Here is a 16,446-nt window from a genome sequence, read left to right as displayed (position 1 = left end):
CTCTTGCTGGAGTTATTCAAAGGTGCATTTGCAGGTCTGTGAGTTGAGTGCTGCCCACTGAGGTGTGGCTGCTCTTCAGCATGAGCAGGTTCCCTGCTGAGGGTCTTTCGGCACCCCGAAGTGTGCCGAGGCGAAGTGGCAGCGCTGCGGGGGGCACCCGGGCGGACAGGAGCCCTCTCCCCGCCTGGGGCTGCAGGTGTGCCAGAGCCCGCGCCGAAAGCTCAGCTGCTGCTCTGCCTCTGGGGGAGTGCACCTCCTCAGAGCTGTGGGATGAGCTCAACCCAGGAGTTTTGGCCTTTTTAATGCTGCTTTGTGTGTGGTGTACATTTTTGAGAGGCCCCAAGGCTGCAGATTGATTTTCATGGCAGAATCCTCTGCGGACCTTCCCACAAGCCCTCCCCAGCTGCCCTGATGGCCATCTCCATACTTGGGTCTTATGGGTAGCCTCCCTCCATGAAGATGCTGCCAGCTCCTTTCAGCTGGGCTTGCTGCCCCTTGTGCCCTCATCTTCAGCTGTGCACTCTCCCTTGTGCTGCACTTTGTGTCTCAGGCACTCACAAGGTCTCTCTTCAGAAAAACTGCTGCTGCTGCCCCTGAGGAGATGCCTCCATCTTCTGGTATCTGGAACAAGCAGTGCAGGGGCTCAGGTGCTCAAAGCCCCATCCAACCCACCTTAACACTTCCAGGGATGGGGCTTCCACAACTTCTCTCCCAGTGCCTCACCACCCTCATGGTGAATTTCTTCTTAATACCTAATCTGGAATGTTCTGGGGAAGGACCTCTGCAGCTCTCCAGCTGGACCTTGTGTTTGAAGCAGGGCTGTCACTAGGTGAGGTCAGTGAGGGCTGTGTCCAGCCAAGTGATCAGGATGAGACCCCAACCTCTCTGGGTACCTGCCCCATGGGAGCACAGTCCTTGTATTGAAAAGGTCTCATCAGTGTGAAGCTCCTGAGTGTCCTGCACCCTAGGTTGTGCCTGCTGGCCCTTGTCACATCATTTGCCAACACTAAGAAGAGTTTGTTTCTGTCCTCTGCAACATCCAACAGCTGTGGGTAGTGATCACAGAATCATTCAGGTTGGAAAAGACCCTTGAAACCATCAGGTCCAGCCACTGACCCTACTCTACCAAGGCCACCACTGATGTACTGCTAAGTGCCACATCTAAATGACCTTTACACACCTCCAGGGACTGGTGACTCCACCTCCCTGGGCAGCCTGTGACAATCCTTGACCACACTTGCAGTGAGAAAATGTTTCCTAATGCCCAGCCTAAACCTCCTCTGGTGCAGCTTGAGGCTATTCCCTCTTGTTCTATCACTAATGACCTGTGAGGAGAGACCAGCACCAATCTCTCTATTCCTTTTGTGGAATTATAGAGGTCAATGAGGTCTCCCCTCAGCCTCCTCTTCCTCAAACTAAACAGTCCCAGCTCCCTCAGCTGCTCATCATCATTCTCAGGGCCCTTCACCAGCTTAGTTGCTCTTTGCACCCACTCCAGCCCCTCAATGTCCTTCTTGTAGTGAGGGCCTCAAAACTGACCCCAGTACTCGAGGCGTGGCCTCACCAGTGCCCAGCACAGTGCCATAATCCCTGCCTTGCTCCTGCTGGCCACACCATTGCTGATCCAGGCCAGGATGCCATTTGCTTTCTTTGCCACCTGGGCACTGCTGGCTCATCTTCAGCCTTTTGTCCATTAGAACCCCCAGGTCCTTTTCTGCCCAGCAACTTTACAGCCTCATTGCCCCAGTCCTGTAGCCTTCATGGGGTTGTTGTGACCCAAGGGCAGGACCCAGCACTGGGCCTTGTTGAAGCTCATCCCATTGACCTCAGCCCACAGATCCAATCAGGTCATCCCTCAGCCTTGGGGCTATCCCAAACCGGCTTCCTCCTGGAGATCAGACCATGGTGACAGCTCTCTGCCCGTGCCCCTCCAGTTCTCCATGTCCAATTTGAGGTGTTCACACTGCTCCAAGTGCAGCACCACCAGTACCAAGCAGAGAGAGTATTAACTGTCCTCAGCCTGCTGGCTGTGCTCCCAGCCAGCCCATTCCCAGGGGCATGCTGGCAAAGCTTCCTTCTGGGCCAGGCAGATCATCTGGGGCAGCTCTGCTGCTCAGCTGGGGCCTGGGGATTTGCTGCAGCTCCCCATGCTGCAGGCTTCGATGGCTACAGGACAGAGAAACAGCCAGCTCCTGCTGCTGGCAGCGCAGGTGCAGGTGGGGTTGCCTGCTCAGCTCTGCTTTCATTACTGTTCTGCTCCAACCAGTTGTGACTGTCTGGCTCTTGAGGGCTGTCTGGGTCCTCACAGTTTCTTCCTTGCATAAGAGTGCCAGTTCTTATCAGCCAAGACAGCCCAACAGCATTTCCTTGTCCACGGTGGCTCAGGGGCAGGCAGCCACACGTGTGAGCTCTTGTTCTGGGCAGGTGACTCAGGCGGATGTGGAAGCCATGCCTCAGGAGATGCCAGTGCTACAGGACAGCTCCGGGGAAATCCCATCTGCAACCTGAGCAGAGGAATGGTGGAGGAACGCAGCAGCGAGCAGTGGGTCCCTCCTGTGCCCACCCCTTCTTCTGAGGCTGCAGGAGCTCAAGAGCCATGGCAGAGTTGTAAAGATGCAGAGGGGGCAGGGATCACAGCAGAGCAGCCTCCCCCCGCAGCATCAGGTCCCCACCTCCAGTGGAAGGCTCTGAACAGCCTCTGCTGCTGCTGCGCTGGCTCCGGCCCCGCGGCTGGCAGGAAATGAGGAGCCCAGGGCACAAATCAGCCGCTGGCTCCCCCCGGCCAAGCCCCTGCACCTCTGTGACCTTGTCCGGGAAGGGACACTGCCCTGCGGTGCCTTTGCGGCAGCCCCACCCCATCTCTGCGAGGCACCGGGGACCACAGAAGCCCCTGGCCAGGAGGGAGCCTCTGCCACCGGTTCCCTGACACCTCCTGCTCCAGGAAGGGCTACGGGAGTCAGTGTCAAGCTGCGCGGTGCAACTGGGGCACTTCGGAGCTGTGTCGCAACTGCAAGGAGGGAAGTGAGTCACCCACCTGCGAGTAAGCGCCGTGTCCTCCCCACCCTCCGTGTCCTCCTCCCCACCCTCCGTGTCCTCCTCCCCACCCTCCGTGTCCTCCTCCCCACCCTCCGTGTCCTCCTCCCCACCCTCCGTGTCCTCCTTCTCACCCTCCGTGTCCTTCCCACCCGAGTCTCTTCCACGCTGACAGCTCGGCCCTGTTGGTGGCTCCACTTGCAGCAGGGCCCTGGCAGGCTGCGGTCTGCTGGGACAGGTGCTGTGTCCCGAGGTAAGAGGCTCCCCTTCCTTCTGCTTGCTTTCCCGGGGTGCTTCCCCGGGGTGCTTCCCCGGGGTGCTGCCCTCCCTCCCCGAGCTCCATAGGTTCCTTCTCTGTCTGGCTGTCTTGGGACGTCCCCTCCCCGGATCTCTCAGCCCTGGCTTCTCAGCTCCGGGGGCTTCAGAGCTGTCCTCGTCCTGCCCATTGCCGTGCCCAGCAAGCAGGGTGAGCTGTGCTCTGCTGGGACAGACTGCGTGCATGGGGACTGCCCTCATCTGGGTCCTGGCCCACACCTGGGTAGCTTTACTGGGACACTGCAAAGCGAGGTGAGGAGTCCTGCCATGGACCTTCCTCCCGCAAGGAAGAGGAGGCGATGCTCAAAGGCTCTCACGGAACCGAGGTCCATGCTGGCGCATGGTCCATGTCCTTGCTCCCGTCAGGCTAGGGCAGGGAGTCAGGGCAGAGCCTGGCCAGGGCAGAGGGCCGGCAGCTGCTGTCGGGTGGCAGCCTGGAGCAGCAGGGGCAGAGCGGCCTGGCCGTGGGCTGAAACTTTCCCCTTCGGCAGAGCTACAGCAGCCCGGGGGTACAGCACACGGACCCGGTGCGGTGCCCGGCGGAGCTCAGCTCTGTCCGCTGGGCTCCGGCTTCAGCCGCCGAGGCCAGCCGGGCTCTGCCCTGCTCTGGTGCTTTGCCCGCTGCCGGCAGAGCTGCCCAGCTGCCGGCAATGCCGTTCCTGCCAGGCTGGGTTATCCCAGGAGCTGTGCCCTGCCTCTGCAGCTGTCAAATGGCTACCGGGAAGAGTGGCCCCGGGAGGGGCTCCTGGCCGCTGGGCTGGGTGCGTTTCCCTGCCAAGCAACCGGCGCTCCGGGCACATTCCTAAGCGCTGGTAAGGAGGTGCGGATGTGTTGTGCTGGGCTCGGGAACACTGGCAGGGGAAAGCTGCAGTGGGGTAGCATTTCCATTGCCTTCCTGCAACAAGCACAGGGAAATTGTGCATAGGGTGCAGGATGAGCAGTGGAGGCTCAGAGAGTGCTTAGTGCCAGGCTCTCAGTGCTCTGGTTCAGAAGAACTTCTAAAGGGCTGTGTGGCCAGGACCAGCAAGGATGACTCTCAGCTGTGTGCTGGCCCTGCATGCTGTTTGCACCACACAGCTCTGAGCTCTCAGGTGCTCTTACTAGCTCCAAGTATTTCCTCTTGTCCTTGTTCCCTGCTCTTGTTACCAAAGAGCAGCTGTCTGCAGGCAGAGCCTGTCGGCTGCAACACTACTCCTCCTCACTCCATGGAGAGCTCCTCTCCACTACCAGGATGTGGCTTTGCTCTGGAAGGAGTTGTCTGGCTCTTTGTTTTCGTAACCAGGAGAGTTTCTGACCCTTGCAAAGTGTGTGTGTGGTCATCCAAAGTGGGGACAGCTACCAGGCTGCATCTCAGAAGTGACCCCCAGGACACACCAGAGGCAAGCATTGCCCACAGGAGGCAGTAAGCATCTTCCACAGCAGTGTGCATGAGAGTGCTGACATGGTGCCAGGAGCAAGAGGACCATCCCACTGCCCACCAGCAGTTTGCAATTTGCATGAAGTCGTTCCCAGGAAACAGCATTTGCAAAGCTGCTGCAGGATCCATGTCCTGGTACAAGAGCCTGAAGAGCCAAAGAGCCACTAGTGCTGCTCAGCAGCCTTGTGTGGGAATCAGCTGTGGTAGAAGCTGATTTGTTTTGATGTTTTTGATGAGTGTTTTACCACTGAAATTGGTGTGTTTGCAATTTGCTTCTCTGGGCTTTACAAACTTTGCTGAACTTCGGGGCCATGCGTGTGTCCCATCAGAGGCAGAGCCAAGGCAGGCCAGGCAGAGGAAGGATGAAGATTCTGATGAGAGCTCCTCCCTAGCTCTGAGCTTCCTGGGCTTTCATTTCCTCTAAGAACTTGGCTGTGACAGGACAGCAAACTGTGGCCACTGCTGCAGCCTCTGCAAGCTTGCCTTCCCTCTGTGAGCAGACAACCTCGCTGGCTGCTGCCAGCCTCCTTAGCTCTGCCCAGCCCGTGAAGGGTCTGCTGCCTTGGTCCTTCTTTACAGCGACTTATGGGGAAGGAGGGAGGAGGGCAGGTGGCAGAGGGACAGAGACAGCTGCAGCCTCTATCTAGCCCAGTACAGCTCTGCAAGAGGAGCCTCAGGTCACCCTTCAGGTCACACTGCCTTGGCCAGACAGAATCAGAGCCTGGGTGTTCCCTGACCCCTTGGTGCAGACCACGCTGCTGGGGCAGGGCAGGGCCTCCCACTCCGTGCAGAGCTGCTTCTGTGGTGCTGCTTTGCTCTGGGGGAGTTTGGGTTCTGCTCAGGTTGGGTAGCTTCCAAGTCCCTTGGACACTCCAGGCTGTTGATGTGGGAGACAAGGGTGATCCCAGAGCAGCTCAGGGCATGTCCAGCTGTGTGGCTACCTGTGGTGTCCACCCACCTCTGGGTCTTTTAGAGCTTCCTCTGAGCAGGACCTGGAGCAGCAGGACACCCTGGATTGCACAGCAGTTTGCTGAGCACTTGCACAACCCCTGCCAGGCTGGAAACTGGGCTGGGGCTCAGGGTGCCTGCAGGCAGCTGGGTGCACACCCTGCCTCTGCTCACCCCTGGGCACCAAGAAGTGCACCCCAGCTGCTTCCCTCTGTAATGGCCCTGGGAAAGCTGCCTGCCCCCTCTGGAGAAAGACCAGGGCAGAGGTGACTGAAGCAAAGAAGCCCAGATCAGTGCTGGGGTTTGCCAGGCCCCTGGCTGGGGACATCCAGGCCCTGCATGGACAGAGGGTCAGTCCTGGCACCATACCAGCTGCCCTGATGTCATGCAGCCCTTCGGCTCCAGGTGCCCGAGGCCAGGCAAGCCTGGTAGAGCAGTGCTGCTGCTGTCCCCCTTGCCCTCTCCATCAGGGGCTCATCTCCCCAGCTGATGAGGTTTCTGTGTCCCACTTGGAGCTAGGGCTCACCAGCCCAACAGCAAAAGCTCCGTGGCAGCTCCTGGCTCTTGGAGAGCTTTGGCTGGTGCCCTCAACTGGTGTGGCACAGGGGACATAACCCACAGCCCGTCCCTGGTGGCTCTCCCAAACATGGCACCACACCATGGGGGTCTCTGGTGCTCCTCACAGCTTGGACATGGCCAGGGCCTACCATGGGTTTGCCCCCCATGAGAAAAGCCAGGAGAGCAAGGGAGCAGCATGTGGTGCTTCAACTTGGACCATGCTGTTTCTCAGGAGCCTTGTTGCAGGCTCTCTTGTGCTGGTGATGGACTTTGTGGCTCTGTTCCTGTGTGTTTCTGTCCCTGCATCAGGCTGTGAGCTGCAGGGTGTGATTTATGGCTTGGCTGGAACCATGTGTGCAGCTCTGCTTTTCACCAGTGCTCCCTGAGCACTCCAGCAGTTTGCATCACTGAGATGAGTGATCTTCAGGCTGCCACAAACGATGGTGGTTGTGATATGAAGGTCAATGGGCAGGTGAGGACCTGCCATGCTGTGGTGTCTCAGTGTCCACTGAAGGTCCCTGACAGAAAAGGAGACTTGAGGTGGCTCTGTTCCTGGCTCTGTTGAGCCCCAACACAAGGATGAAGGCTGCTAGGAAATGAGTCTGCCCATGGGATATCTGAGTCTCCTGGCATTTCCTTTTCTAGAAGTCATAAAATGAAAGCTTCTCTGCTTGGAAGAAGGATGCTCAAATACTCTCTTATCCCAAATCTAATCAGGGGCATTCTATCTCTAAAGAAAAATCCCAATGTTGCCCTCTCTCAGGCTCATCAGCAGCAGAGGTACTTTGAGGAAACAGCTTTAAGGACTTTCCAGATCTTGGCTGTGGTTAATTGCCTCTACAGCTTATTTTCTCTCTCATTTCCTTTGAGCTGATGTCACACATTTCCTCTTCTCTAGTGACTCTGCATCATGCTGCAGTTGCTCCCATCCTGGTGTCCTCTTCTTGAGAGCTGCCTGTGTGGAGACCTTCCAGCTCCAGGTCAAAGAAAATAACACCTGGGAGACGCCTGATCATCTCCAGTAAAACCTCCTCACTGCTCTGCCAAAGCTGAAGATGGATGCCCTGTGCTGAACCCTTCTGACTGTGGTAAGCAGAAAATATCCTTTATTAGTCCTGCTGCTCTTGCAACACTGCTATGGATGGCACAGCTTCTGTTGGCACAGCTCCTGCACCCCACAGCCAGGAGCCAGCACAGCCTCATTGGGAGAGCATTGCCCATGGGAGCCTGCAGACCCCCAGAGCCTCCCAGAGCCCCAGGCATGCCCTGCTCACATCAGCCACTTGGGTGCTGTCAGCACTGGTTGGTGCACCACTGGCTGAGGCGCTCATGATCAAGGTAGTGCCTGGGCTGGAGCTGCCAGAGCCCAGCCTGCTGCCACACAGCCCAGGACATGTGTGACAGCTGTGCCCATGCACAGCTCCGTGCACTGCTCCAGAGCCTGGGGCTCAGAGCACCTCACAAGTCACAGGAGCTGGGAGCTCAAGTTCCCTCCGAGGGAAGTGGGCACTGAGTGCATTTAGTGGGCAGCACTGCCACGCTCTCCTCTAGCTGTGTGTTGTCTGGCTTGGCAAGCAAGAAGGATCTGTGGTGATTCCCTGAAGGAATCGGCACTGCACAGCCTACCCAGGCAAAGGTGGATGAGCTCTACCAAGTGCTGCTGGGCCCAGAGACAGCACTGCCATCTCCCACTGCCCACCTCTGCCAGCCATTCCTAGCAGGCTTACCCACACAGATCATGTCCTTGTGTCCCCCTCTCCCGGGGCCAGCTTAGCCTCGTAGCTCAGCCCCATCTTCTCTGCAGGGAGGGAGACATGCAGTTAGCTCTGCATGGCACCAAGTGCCACGCCCAATCCCCTCTTGAACACCTCCAGGGATGGTGACCCCACCACCTCCCTGGGAAAAAACAACTCAAGACAGCTGGTTGGTTTGAAATTCTGGATGGTGTGCACCCACCAGAGTGTCTCATCAGCATTTGGATTTTTAACGGACTGTAGAGCTAGAGGAAATTTCTCTCTGCACAGGAAGGAAAACCTGTTTCAAGTCTGAATTTTGGACTCCCCAAAACCAAAGAGAATTTGTGCAGGAGAAAGGGACCCAAGCTAACCTATCTCTATGTGTGTCTCCACTCTGAGCTCTCCACTCTTCTGACTCTCCACGTTGAAGGACAGAAATGGATGGCAAAAGAACAGTCACTTTTGCAGAGGCAGCAGTCTCTCAGAACATAGGGCATATAGCTTTGATCCAGTGCTCTAATTACCTTAGCTAATTAGACTCCCCTTTTGCTTTTTATTTGAACATCAGAATCCTGTATCAAACACAAAGCTCCCCACTGGTTTCTCTTGCCCTTGCACAGTCTCACCCCTTCCCTGACTGTCTGCATCTGCCAGGTGCCCTTCTGAGCTGAGAGATGCAAACTGTTCCCAGAGGTGGTGCCTTGGAGGGTGGCAGAGCTGGTCTGGGCCATGGGCATTTGTTTAAGGCAGTGTTGTGACAACTGCCACTCTCCATAGATGAGGATGTGGAAACAGACCATGAGATGACTGTGGGACTTGCCTTGGGTCCTGTGTGAAGCAAAGGAGGGCAGGGTACAGCACAGGCCATTGCCTGCTCTGGGACTGCTCCACAGGCCAGCAGGCAGTGACAAAGTTATTCCTCAGGGATGTGCCAGACCCTGAGATGTCACAGCCCTGACCATCCTGGCTACCACCACCTGCATTAGCTGCTACCCTTTGAGACCAGTGGGTTCTCAGCAGGGTGGCAGAGATCAAGGCAAAAGAGGACAGAGACTTGTGTCACCTGGCTAGCTGCTAGTACTGACACAGCTACCTTAAAGGATTTTCCAGCCCAGACTACTCTGATTCACATGAAACATGGCCAAAGATGGTATTGAAAGACACTCAACCCCCAGTGCTGCCCAGCATGCAGCAGCCTGTGAAGGTCCCAGGACAAGTTGTGGCCATCTGTAGTAGTCATGTACTTAGGGGTCCTGTGAGGGTGAGGCTCAGGAAGATGACTATTGCCTTCCTCTCCAAAGAATCACCCAGGGGGCTGCAGAGTGTTCTGAAGAAAGGGGACCCTGCTTGATTCAGAGCTGACTTCCCCATTTGCAAAGGAAAATTGCAAAGTGCCAATGTAAATGAGGAACCAACAGCAGACTGGCACCAAGAGAGCCTCAGCCCTGAGATGGTGAGGTGAAGCTTCATGCCACCCTCTGCTGCTCCAGGAGGTGTGGAGGCAGGAGGGTGCTGCTGAGGAGGCAGTACCCTTCAGGGGAAAATGCTTGGAGCTGGCAGGGCTGAGGTGAGCAGGTCACAGTGTGCAGCACCCAGGCTTCCCCTCACAACTCACACCAGGAGCTTGGGCCTCATGACTGGGGGTGCAGTGTGCTCACTCTCAGGGAACACCACCATCTTCTGCAAATCAGGCTAAACCCCAGCGAGTTTCCATCAGTGAGCAGCCTCATGTCCTTGCTGGCAGCTCTCCAGCTGCTTTCCCTGCTGCCAGTTACCTCCCCATGAAGGAAAAGGGAGAGAAACCCAAGCAGATATGCAGGGTGGTGTTATGGAGAGGTGAGTGCCTGCTGGCACTGCAGCCAAGGGCATCCTCTGAGAGGTGAAAGCTGCAGGGAAAGTGCACAGGGGTTAGACCCAATCCACATGTAAGAGACAGGAGGAGTGCACCATGGATGATGCAGGGATTTGGTGTGTCCAAACTGTAAGCAAGATCTGGAGAAATCCTGAGGTGGAGACTGGTAATATCCAAACCCTGAAGGAGCTTCTTTGGGGCCAGTGTTTGCCAGCATCCTCACCAACAGCACAGGGAAGTACAGAGCTGCTGCTGCTGCCACTGGCATTTGAGGCAGAAATGGTAGGGGGAAGACAAAAAACAGACAGATTGGTTTAGTGACATCTTGAATGCAAAATGATGACACAGGAGACAACAGCCAGGATGTTAAGAGAAATAAACTGTAGTTAAAATCAACAAAGCACCACAAAACACCACTCTGTGACTCATCTTTTTCATCAGTCAGTGAGTAAAGCAACTGAGAGGTCTGGGAGCCTCTGAAGTGAGTGTGAGATCCTGCAGTGCCTGCAGCTAAGGAAACAAATCCAATCTTGAGAAGGAAAGGGTCAGAAAACAGCTAGGGGTGACTCTGGACATGGCACTAGTGAGACATCTTTACCAGATATTGTTTCACTTCTGGAATTTCTAGGTCAAAATAAACATAGGCAGGTTAGAAAGCACTTAGGAACCACAGGGGTGGGGAAAAGAGACCCAGAAACCTGTTTGTTTACAGTAAAAGATGGAGCAGAGTGACAGTACCTAAGAACTTTCTGAGATGAGGGATCTGGGATCCACACTGCAGCAAACAGTGCTGGATGAAGACACAAAGGCTGGCGTGGTGAGGGAATGGGATCAAAGAGAGGACCAAGGGGTCAGGGCTGGTGTCTGTGACTGGAGGCATCTCCAAGGCTGCTCCAAGGCATAGAATCATAGAACCATGGAATGGTTTAGGTTGGAAGGGTCCTTAAAGGTCATTTAGTTCCAACCCCCTGCCACGGGCAGGGACACCTCCCACTAGAGCAGACATGGAGCAGAGCTCCTGATGCTACAGACAGCTGAAGCTGCCAGGTGGGGTTTGTCTTAGCAATGGCACCACAACAATCAGCTCATTCCATGTTTGTATTTCTAGGTAAGAAGAAAAGCTCCAGCAGGACTTTCTGGTTCAGACCACTCAGCACCACAATGTCTGGAAAGGGTAAGGCTGGTGCTGAAGGTGCTGCCGACTCCTACATTCCATGCCACATAGACTCTGAGTTTCGCTACAACCTCTTCACTGTTTTCTACAGCATCATTTTCATCCTGGGCTTTGCTGCCAACTGCTACGTGCTGTGGATCTTCAGCCGCATCTACCCCACCAAGAAGCTGAATGAGATCAAGATATTCATGGTGAACCTGACGGTGGCTGACCTGCTCTTCCTGGTGACGATGCCCATGTGGATTGTGTACTATCACCACCATGGGGACTGGATCATGCCCAGCTTCCTCTGCAACGTGGCTGGCTGTTTGTTTTTCGTGAACACCTACTCCTCCGTTGCCTTTCTGATGGTCATCACCTACAACCGTTACCAGGCCGTGACCAACCCCATCAAAGCTGCTCAGTTCACCACCCAGAGAAGAGGAATCTACTTATCAGCAGCTATCTGGATCATCATAGTGGGGAGCTCTTTGTACTACCTCTTTGACAACAACACTAACCAGGAGAAGGTGGGCTCCAGGAATTTCACGCGGTGCTTCGAGCGCTACGATTCCTCTGGCAGCGTCTCGGCGGTGCTCGCCATTCACGTCATCATCTGCATCCTCTTCTACATCATCTTCCTCTTCATACTGGGCTGGAACATCATCATCATCAGGACCCTGTTCTCCAAATCAGGGCAGCCACGGAAGAGTGCCCACGTGAAGCAGAGGGCACTCTGGATGGTCTGCACGGTGCTGGCAGTGTTCATCATCAGCTTTGTGCCTCATCACATCGTGGACCTGCCCTGGACCCTGACCGTCCTGGAGCAGTGGAAGAAGGAGAACTGTCAGCTGCGCCAACAGCTCAATGACGCTCACCAGGTGACTCTGTGCCTTTTGAGCACAAACTGTGTGCTGGACCCTATCATCTACTGCTTCCTCACCAAGAAGTTCCAGAAGCACGTTTCAGAGAAACTGAAAAGCATGAAAGGGAGCCGCAAGTGCTCCAGGCAGACCACGGACACAGTGATTGAGGGAACCATTCACCAGGAGGATGACGTTGGGATCTAGTGCAGCTCTGCTCTGGCTGCAGACTGAGGTGTGTGAATCAGTCATTCAGCTCAGGGAGACACACTGAGGGACACAGCAGAGGATTCTCCCATGGGGAATCCAGCATCAAAGCTGTAAGAGACTTCTAAAAGACCTGGAAGAACAGACTGAGCTGCTAGTGCCAAGTGACTTTTCTAAGCAGCTTGCATGCTTCTGTGAAGAGAGTCTGAGCTGAAGAGGCTCTGGGGTGGCTGGAAGGGGTGGAGTCCATGGAGATCTCTAAAATGCCATCAAAGAAGAGATCTGACTTCTGATCCCTTCTTACCTACTCTCACAGTCTGCTGGGCTCCATGCTTCACAGATCTCTGGAGGTGCCCATTATGATCATTTGCCTTTGCTCCCAGCTCCTGGAGCAGTCACCTAACTGGACTAGTGGGCAGGAAAAGGAAGAGGAATGGGCAGAGCCTCATCCCCCATCCCCAGGTCAACATTATGCCCAAAGGGGACTCTTGTCTGCCCTGGCTCCTTGTATGAGAGCAGAGCTGCCAACCAGTGATCTCTTGCACTCAGTTTGGTAATTTTTGACTGACTGATGTGTCTGTGAAATCCAACCTCATTTTGGAGGCTCCAGGTAACAGAAGAATTTTGTCAGGGTGGGCATTATGATAAAAAAATAAAAGCTTAAAATGCTTCAGTATTTTAGTTCTCATTTAGTTAAATACTGTTTGTAGAAAGCAACTGCACCTCATTCCTTCCCCAGCTTTTCTATTTCTGCTATGAAGAAGTGAGGCTGACTTCTTCTTGATGTCCTACCGCAAGTGAAGTATTAGATGAGGTCGTGGCCATTTTCCTAGGTCTGCAGAGGGTCACAGTGCAGAGGACCACAGGTAATTGGCTCACTCAGGACTGGCTGCAGTCAGTTGGGGCCCAGGATGTTGTTTTCCAGGGGTGCTGAGGTCTGCTTCCTGTCATGAGCCACTGTGGGTTCCTTTTCTGACCCAAATTACTCAATCCAGCACAGGAAATTGGGCAGGGAAGGGAAGGGAACTTCATTGTTTTCACAAGAGGTTTTGGTTCCCTAAACGACATGGGAGAGCCTGGCTGATGACAGGAAAAGTGTTTCTGACCTGTGACACTGCTAATTCTTGTGCAGGACAGCAGCCGTCTTACAGCCACCAGAGGATGTGAAAGCAGAGCTCCAGGCTCTCCAAAGATAGGACCAGGTTGTACCAGACTACACTCAGTGGACATAGAGGGCCTTTTGATGCATCTCCTGAACATTCTCAGGCAGCTTCTGTGCTTCCTTGAGAACTAAGATATTTATTTTTCTATTCCAGGCCCAGTGCCAGGCCGAGGAAAGAATTTGATCACAAAATGAATGCATTTCCCTCCTGGTACTGGCCTCTGCTCCGGTAATGGCCACCCACACTGAACACCTGCTGGCAGCTCTTAGCAGGGCTAAGCGCCTGGCGATGCCCCTCAGAGGCTTTGCTTTCAGTCTGCAGTCACCTGAGCCCCAGCATGCAGCAAGGGAGGGCATTTCTCCAATTTAAAAGGCTGAATCCCACTTGCTGGAGGAATCTGCCTCTGTATTTCCACCCTCACAATACACAGCATGTTCTGGCTAAGGAGCTTTGGCAGCTGTCAGAGAAGATGGAGCTCTCCCCCTTTTCCTTTGCCCTTTGCCACCTGAGGCAGCAGTGGATGGAGCTCTCTTGCTCCACATCCCCCTAGGCAATGGGCAGATGGAGTTCAGCAGCTCCTCAGAGGAAATGGGAAGGGATTTTATGTGGAGATCTGGTAAATGTGTGACCTCCTTCTATTGATTCCTGGAAAGCTTGCAACAGCATTTACAGTTTGGGTTACTTAATGCAGGTCAAGAACAAGATCTGCTCCAGAGAAACCGCTGTAAGGCCAGCATGGGCTCAGAGGACAAACGTAAACCTGCATCGAGAGGAGGAAAAGGCCCTTCAGGGGGCTGTGTTGCAGTAAAACTAGAGTGGTAACAATGAGCTTCTGAAAACCAGTCTGAGGTTCTCCTGCTCCTGAAATTGCTTTCTCAGTGTTACCACAATGCTGTTCTGCTCTGCAGTAAAACGGATCCTCAGAAGATCCTCTTTCAAGGGAACTGTGTTCCCCCAGCGTTTGGCCCTCGAACCTCACCCACCTCTCATCTTTCTGTATTCATGCTCAAGGTAGAAGCCTCAGTACCACGCTGACACAGACCGGGTTTGGTGTGTCTTTTAAACGCAGAGGTGAAATCAAAAGCTTAGCACGTTCTGACCTACAGGTGAAGGGGAAAGAAATTATGTCACGGAGGTAACAGCTTCTGAGAAACCTGCTAGAGCTCTCCAAACCCCAACCAGCCAAACCCTGCTCCGCGCACACGGGAAATTCCCTACACGCACCCTCACCGTGCGGCTTGGACAGCGCCGCTGGGAGGTGACAGACGACTGCCGCAGCGCCAGACCGCAGCCCAGGGCACGGCCCCAGGCGTATCACAGAATGTCAGGGGTTGGAAGGGACCTCCCGAGATCACCGAGACCAACGCCCCTGCCAGAGCAGGGTCACCCAGGGCAGGTCACACAGGAGCATCCAGATGGGTCTTGAAAGTCTCTGAAGTGGACTTCACAACCGCTCTGGGCAGCCTGCTAGAGGGCTCCAGCACCCTCACACCAAAGAAACTCCTCCCCGTGTTGAGATGGAAGCTCCTGGGTTCCAGTTTGTGTCCATCACCCCTTGTCCTATCCCAGGACATCACTGGCATGAGCCTGGCCCCTTCTTGCCCCCCACCCCTCAGTTATTTGTAACCATTGATCAGATCCCCTCTGGGGCTGCTCCTCTCCAGGCTAACCAGCCCCAGGGCTTTCAGCCTCTCCTCTTCACACAGATCTTCCAGGCCCTTCAGCATCCTCATAGCCTCTGCTGGACTCTCTCCAGTAGATCCCTGCCCCTCTCAACCTGGGGAGCCCAGAACTGGACACAATCCCTGTGGTAGTTTAAGGCTATACCTTTAAAATGTTTTTCACAGATCTTGAACAGAAAGTAGTAAAAATGTAAACAAATCACTATTGGGTGTGAAAAGGAAAATAACTATAGTTCTAAACAATCCCATTGGAGAACTGAGGAACCAAAACTGGTTGTACAAAACAATCTCCTTGCTTCCTGGGGCTAGCAGATGCTAACTTTTGGACACGATGATCTCGAAGGTCTCTTCCAACCTGGTTAATTCTATTCTAACTTGCTTCTGCTTGACCTGGGCTGCACTGCTTTGTTGTGACTGCCGATAACGTCTCTGCTTCTGTCTCTTGTCCCTTGTGCAGAGGGGTAAGGGGCAGGCAGGGAGGGAGAAGCTGGTAGCTTCCCCGGGTGCTTGGCCAGGGGGTTCCCGTGCTGATCGTCAGTTGTGAGCACTCTAAGTCCTGTCTAGCTGTACACATTCACTGCGTTCCCTTGCGGGCTGTAGTTTTGTTTTTAACTACAGCTGCCAGCTGGGCTGGCAAAGCTAATGCTGGGGGAGAGCTTCACCCCACCGCCACCCCACAGCAGGGCAGCGGCCAGCACCGCCACCGCCTCGCCCCGGGCCGCCCCCGCCCGCAGCCGTCCCCGGGCCCGCGGCGTCACTTCCGGCGCGGCCAGCTCTGCTTCCGGGTGGCGCCGCGGCGGGCGGGGCGAGGTGAGGAGGCGCGGGGCCGCCGCTGCCATGTCCGCTGCGGGACGCGCTCCCGGGCCCGGCTGCGGAGCCGCCTCTCGGTAAGAGCCCGCTGAGGGAGGCCGGGCCGGCGCTGCGCGCCCGGCGCCACTGAGGGGAGGGCGGCGCGGAGCTTTGCCCTTCCGGGCTGCGCTTCCCCCCGCGCAGCCCCCGGCGCCGCTCCCCCGCCTCGGGCCGAGGCCCGGCGGGCCCGAGCTCGTCGGCCGCGGGGCGCAGGCGACGCCGCGTGTGTGAAGTGTCTGCTCCTGCCCCCGGCCCGGGTGTGGGCCCGAAGGGGCGCCGAGGGGCGCTGCGGTCAGGGCAGGAGCGGCAGTGCTGGGCTAGAGCCCAGGGCTCGTCGCCCCGAGCACCGCTGCCCCGGGGCACGGCGGGGTGTTCCAGCAGCCCAGGTGCTTCAGCCGCGGCTGCTGGTGCTTGGAAGAGCTGGGAAGCGGCCAAAAGATGCAGAAAGACGCCAACTGATTCCCTTAGCTCAGGTAACGAGGAGTGGCTTGGAGGTAACCGACAAAACTGGCCTGGGATGTGCCCGCGGCTTGGTGGCTTCTGCACAGGGCCGGCAGCAGGAGGTGACCTCAGCTTAGGGCAGCCCTGCTCAAACTCTGCTGGCTGTGCGAGGACGCAGCTAAACATACCTCCACTTCTTACCCCGGAGTGGGTTTAGCTGCTCACACTG

At 55.7% G+C, this 16,446-nt stretch overlaps 2 protein-coding genes across 3 annotated transcripts in view; both read left to right on the top strand.

Annotated features, from left to right (window-relative positions):
* Window positions 1–7,182: 7,182 nt before the first annotated feature.
* Window positions 7,183–12,158, top strand: PTAFR (platelet activating factor receptor). Its single transcript, XM_009911511.2, has 2 exons — window positions 7,183–7,359; window positions 10,968–12,158. The coding sequence occupies exon 2, from the start codon at window positions 11,021–11,023 to the stop codon at window positions 12,080–12,082; it is 1,062 nt and encodes a 353-aa protein (XP_009909813.1). The 5' UTR covers window positions 7,183–7,359; window positions 10,968–11,020; the 3' UTR covers window positions 12,083–12,158.
* A 3,550-nt stretch (window positions 12,159–15,708) lies between these two features.
* EYA3 (EYA transcriptional coactivator and phosphatase 3) overlaps window positions 15,709–16,446 on the top strand; it is a 48,314-nt gene continuing 47,576 nt past the window's right edge. For both annotated transcript variants that reach the window (XM_054170627.1, XM_054170626.1), the window contains exon 1: window positions 15,709–15,814. The gene's annotated coding sequence lies outside the window, so the exon portion shown is untranslated. The remainder of the gene's footprint in view (window positions 15,815–16,446) is intronic.

The sequence above is a fragment of the Dryobates pubescens genome, chromosome 20 (assembly GCF_014839835.1).
Source record: "Dryobates pubescens isolate bDryPub1 chromosome 20, bDryPub1.pri, whole genome shotgun sequence".
In the NCBI taxonomy this organism is placed as follows: Eukaryota; Metazoa; Chordata; class Aves; order Piciformes; family Picidae; genus Dryobates; species Dryobates pubescens.
The sequence above is the reverse complement of the archived record's forward strand: the minus strand, read 5'-3'. Positions and strand labels throughout refer to the sequence as shown.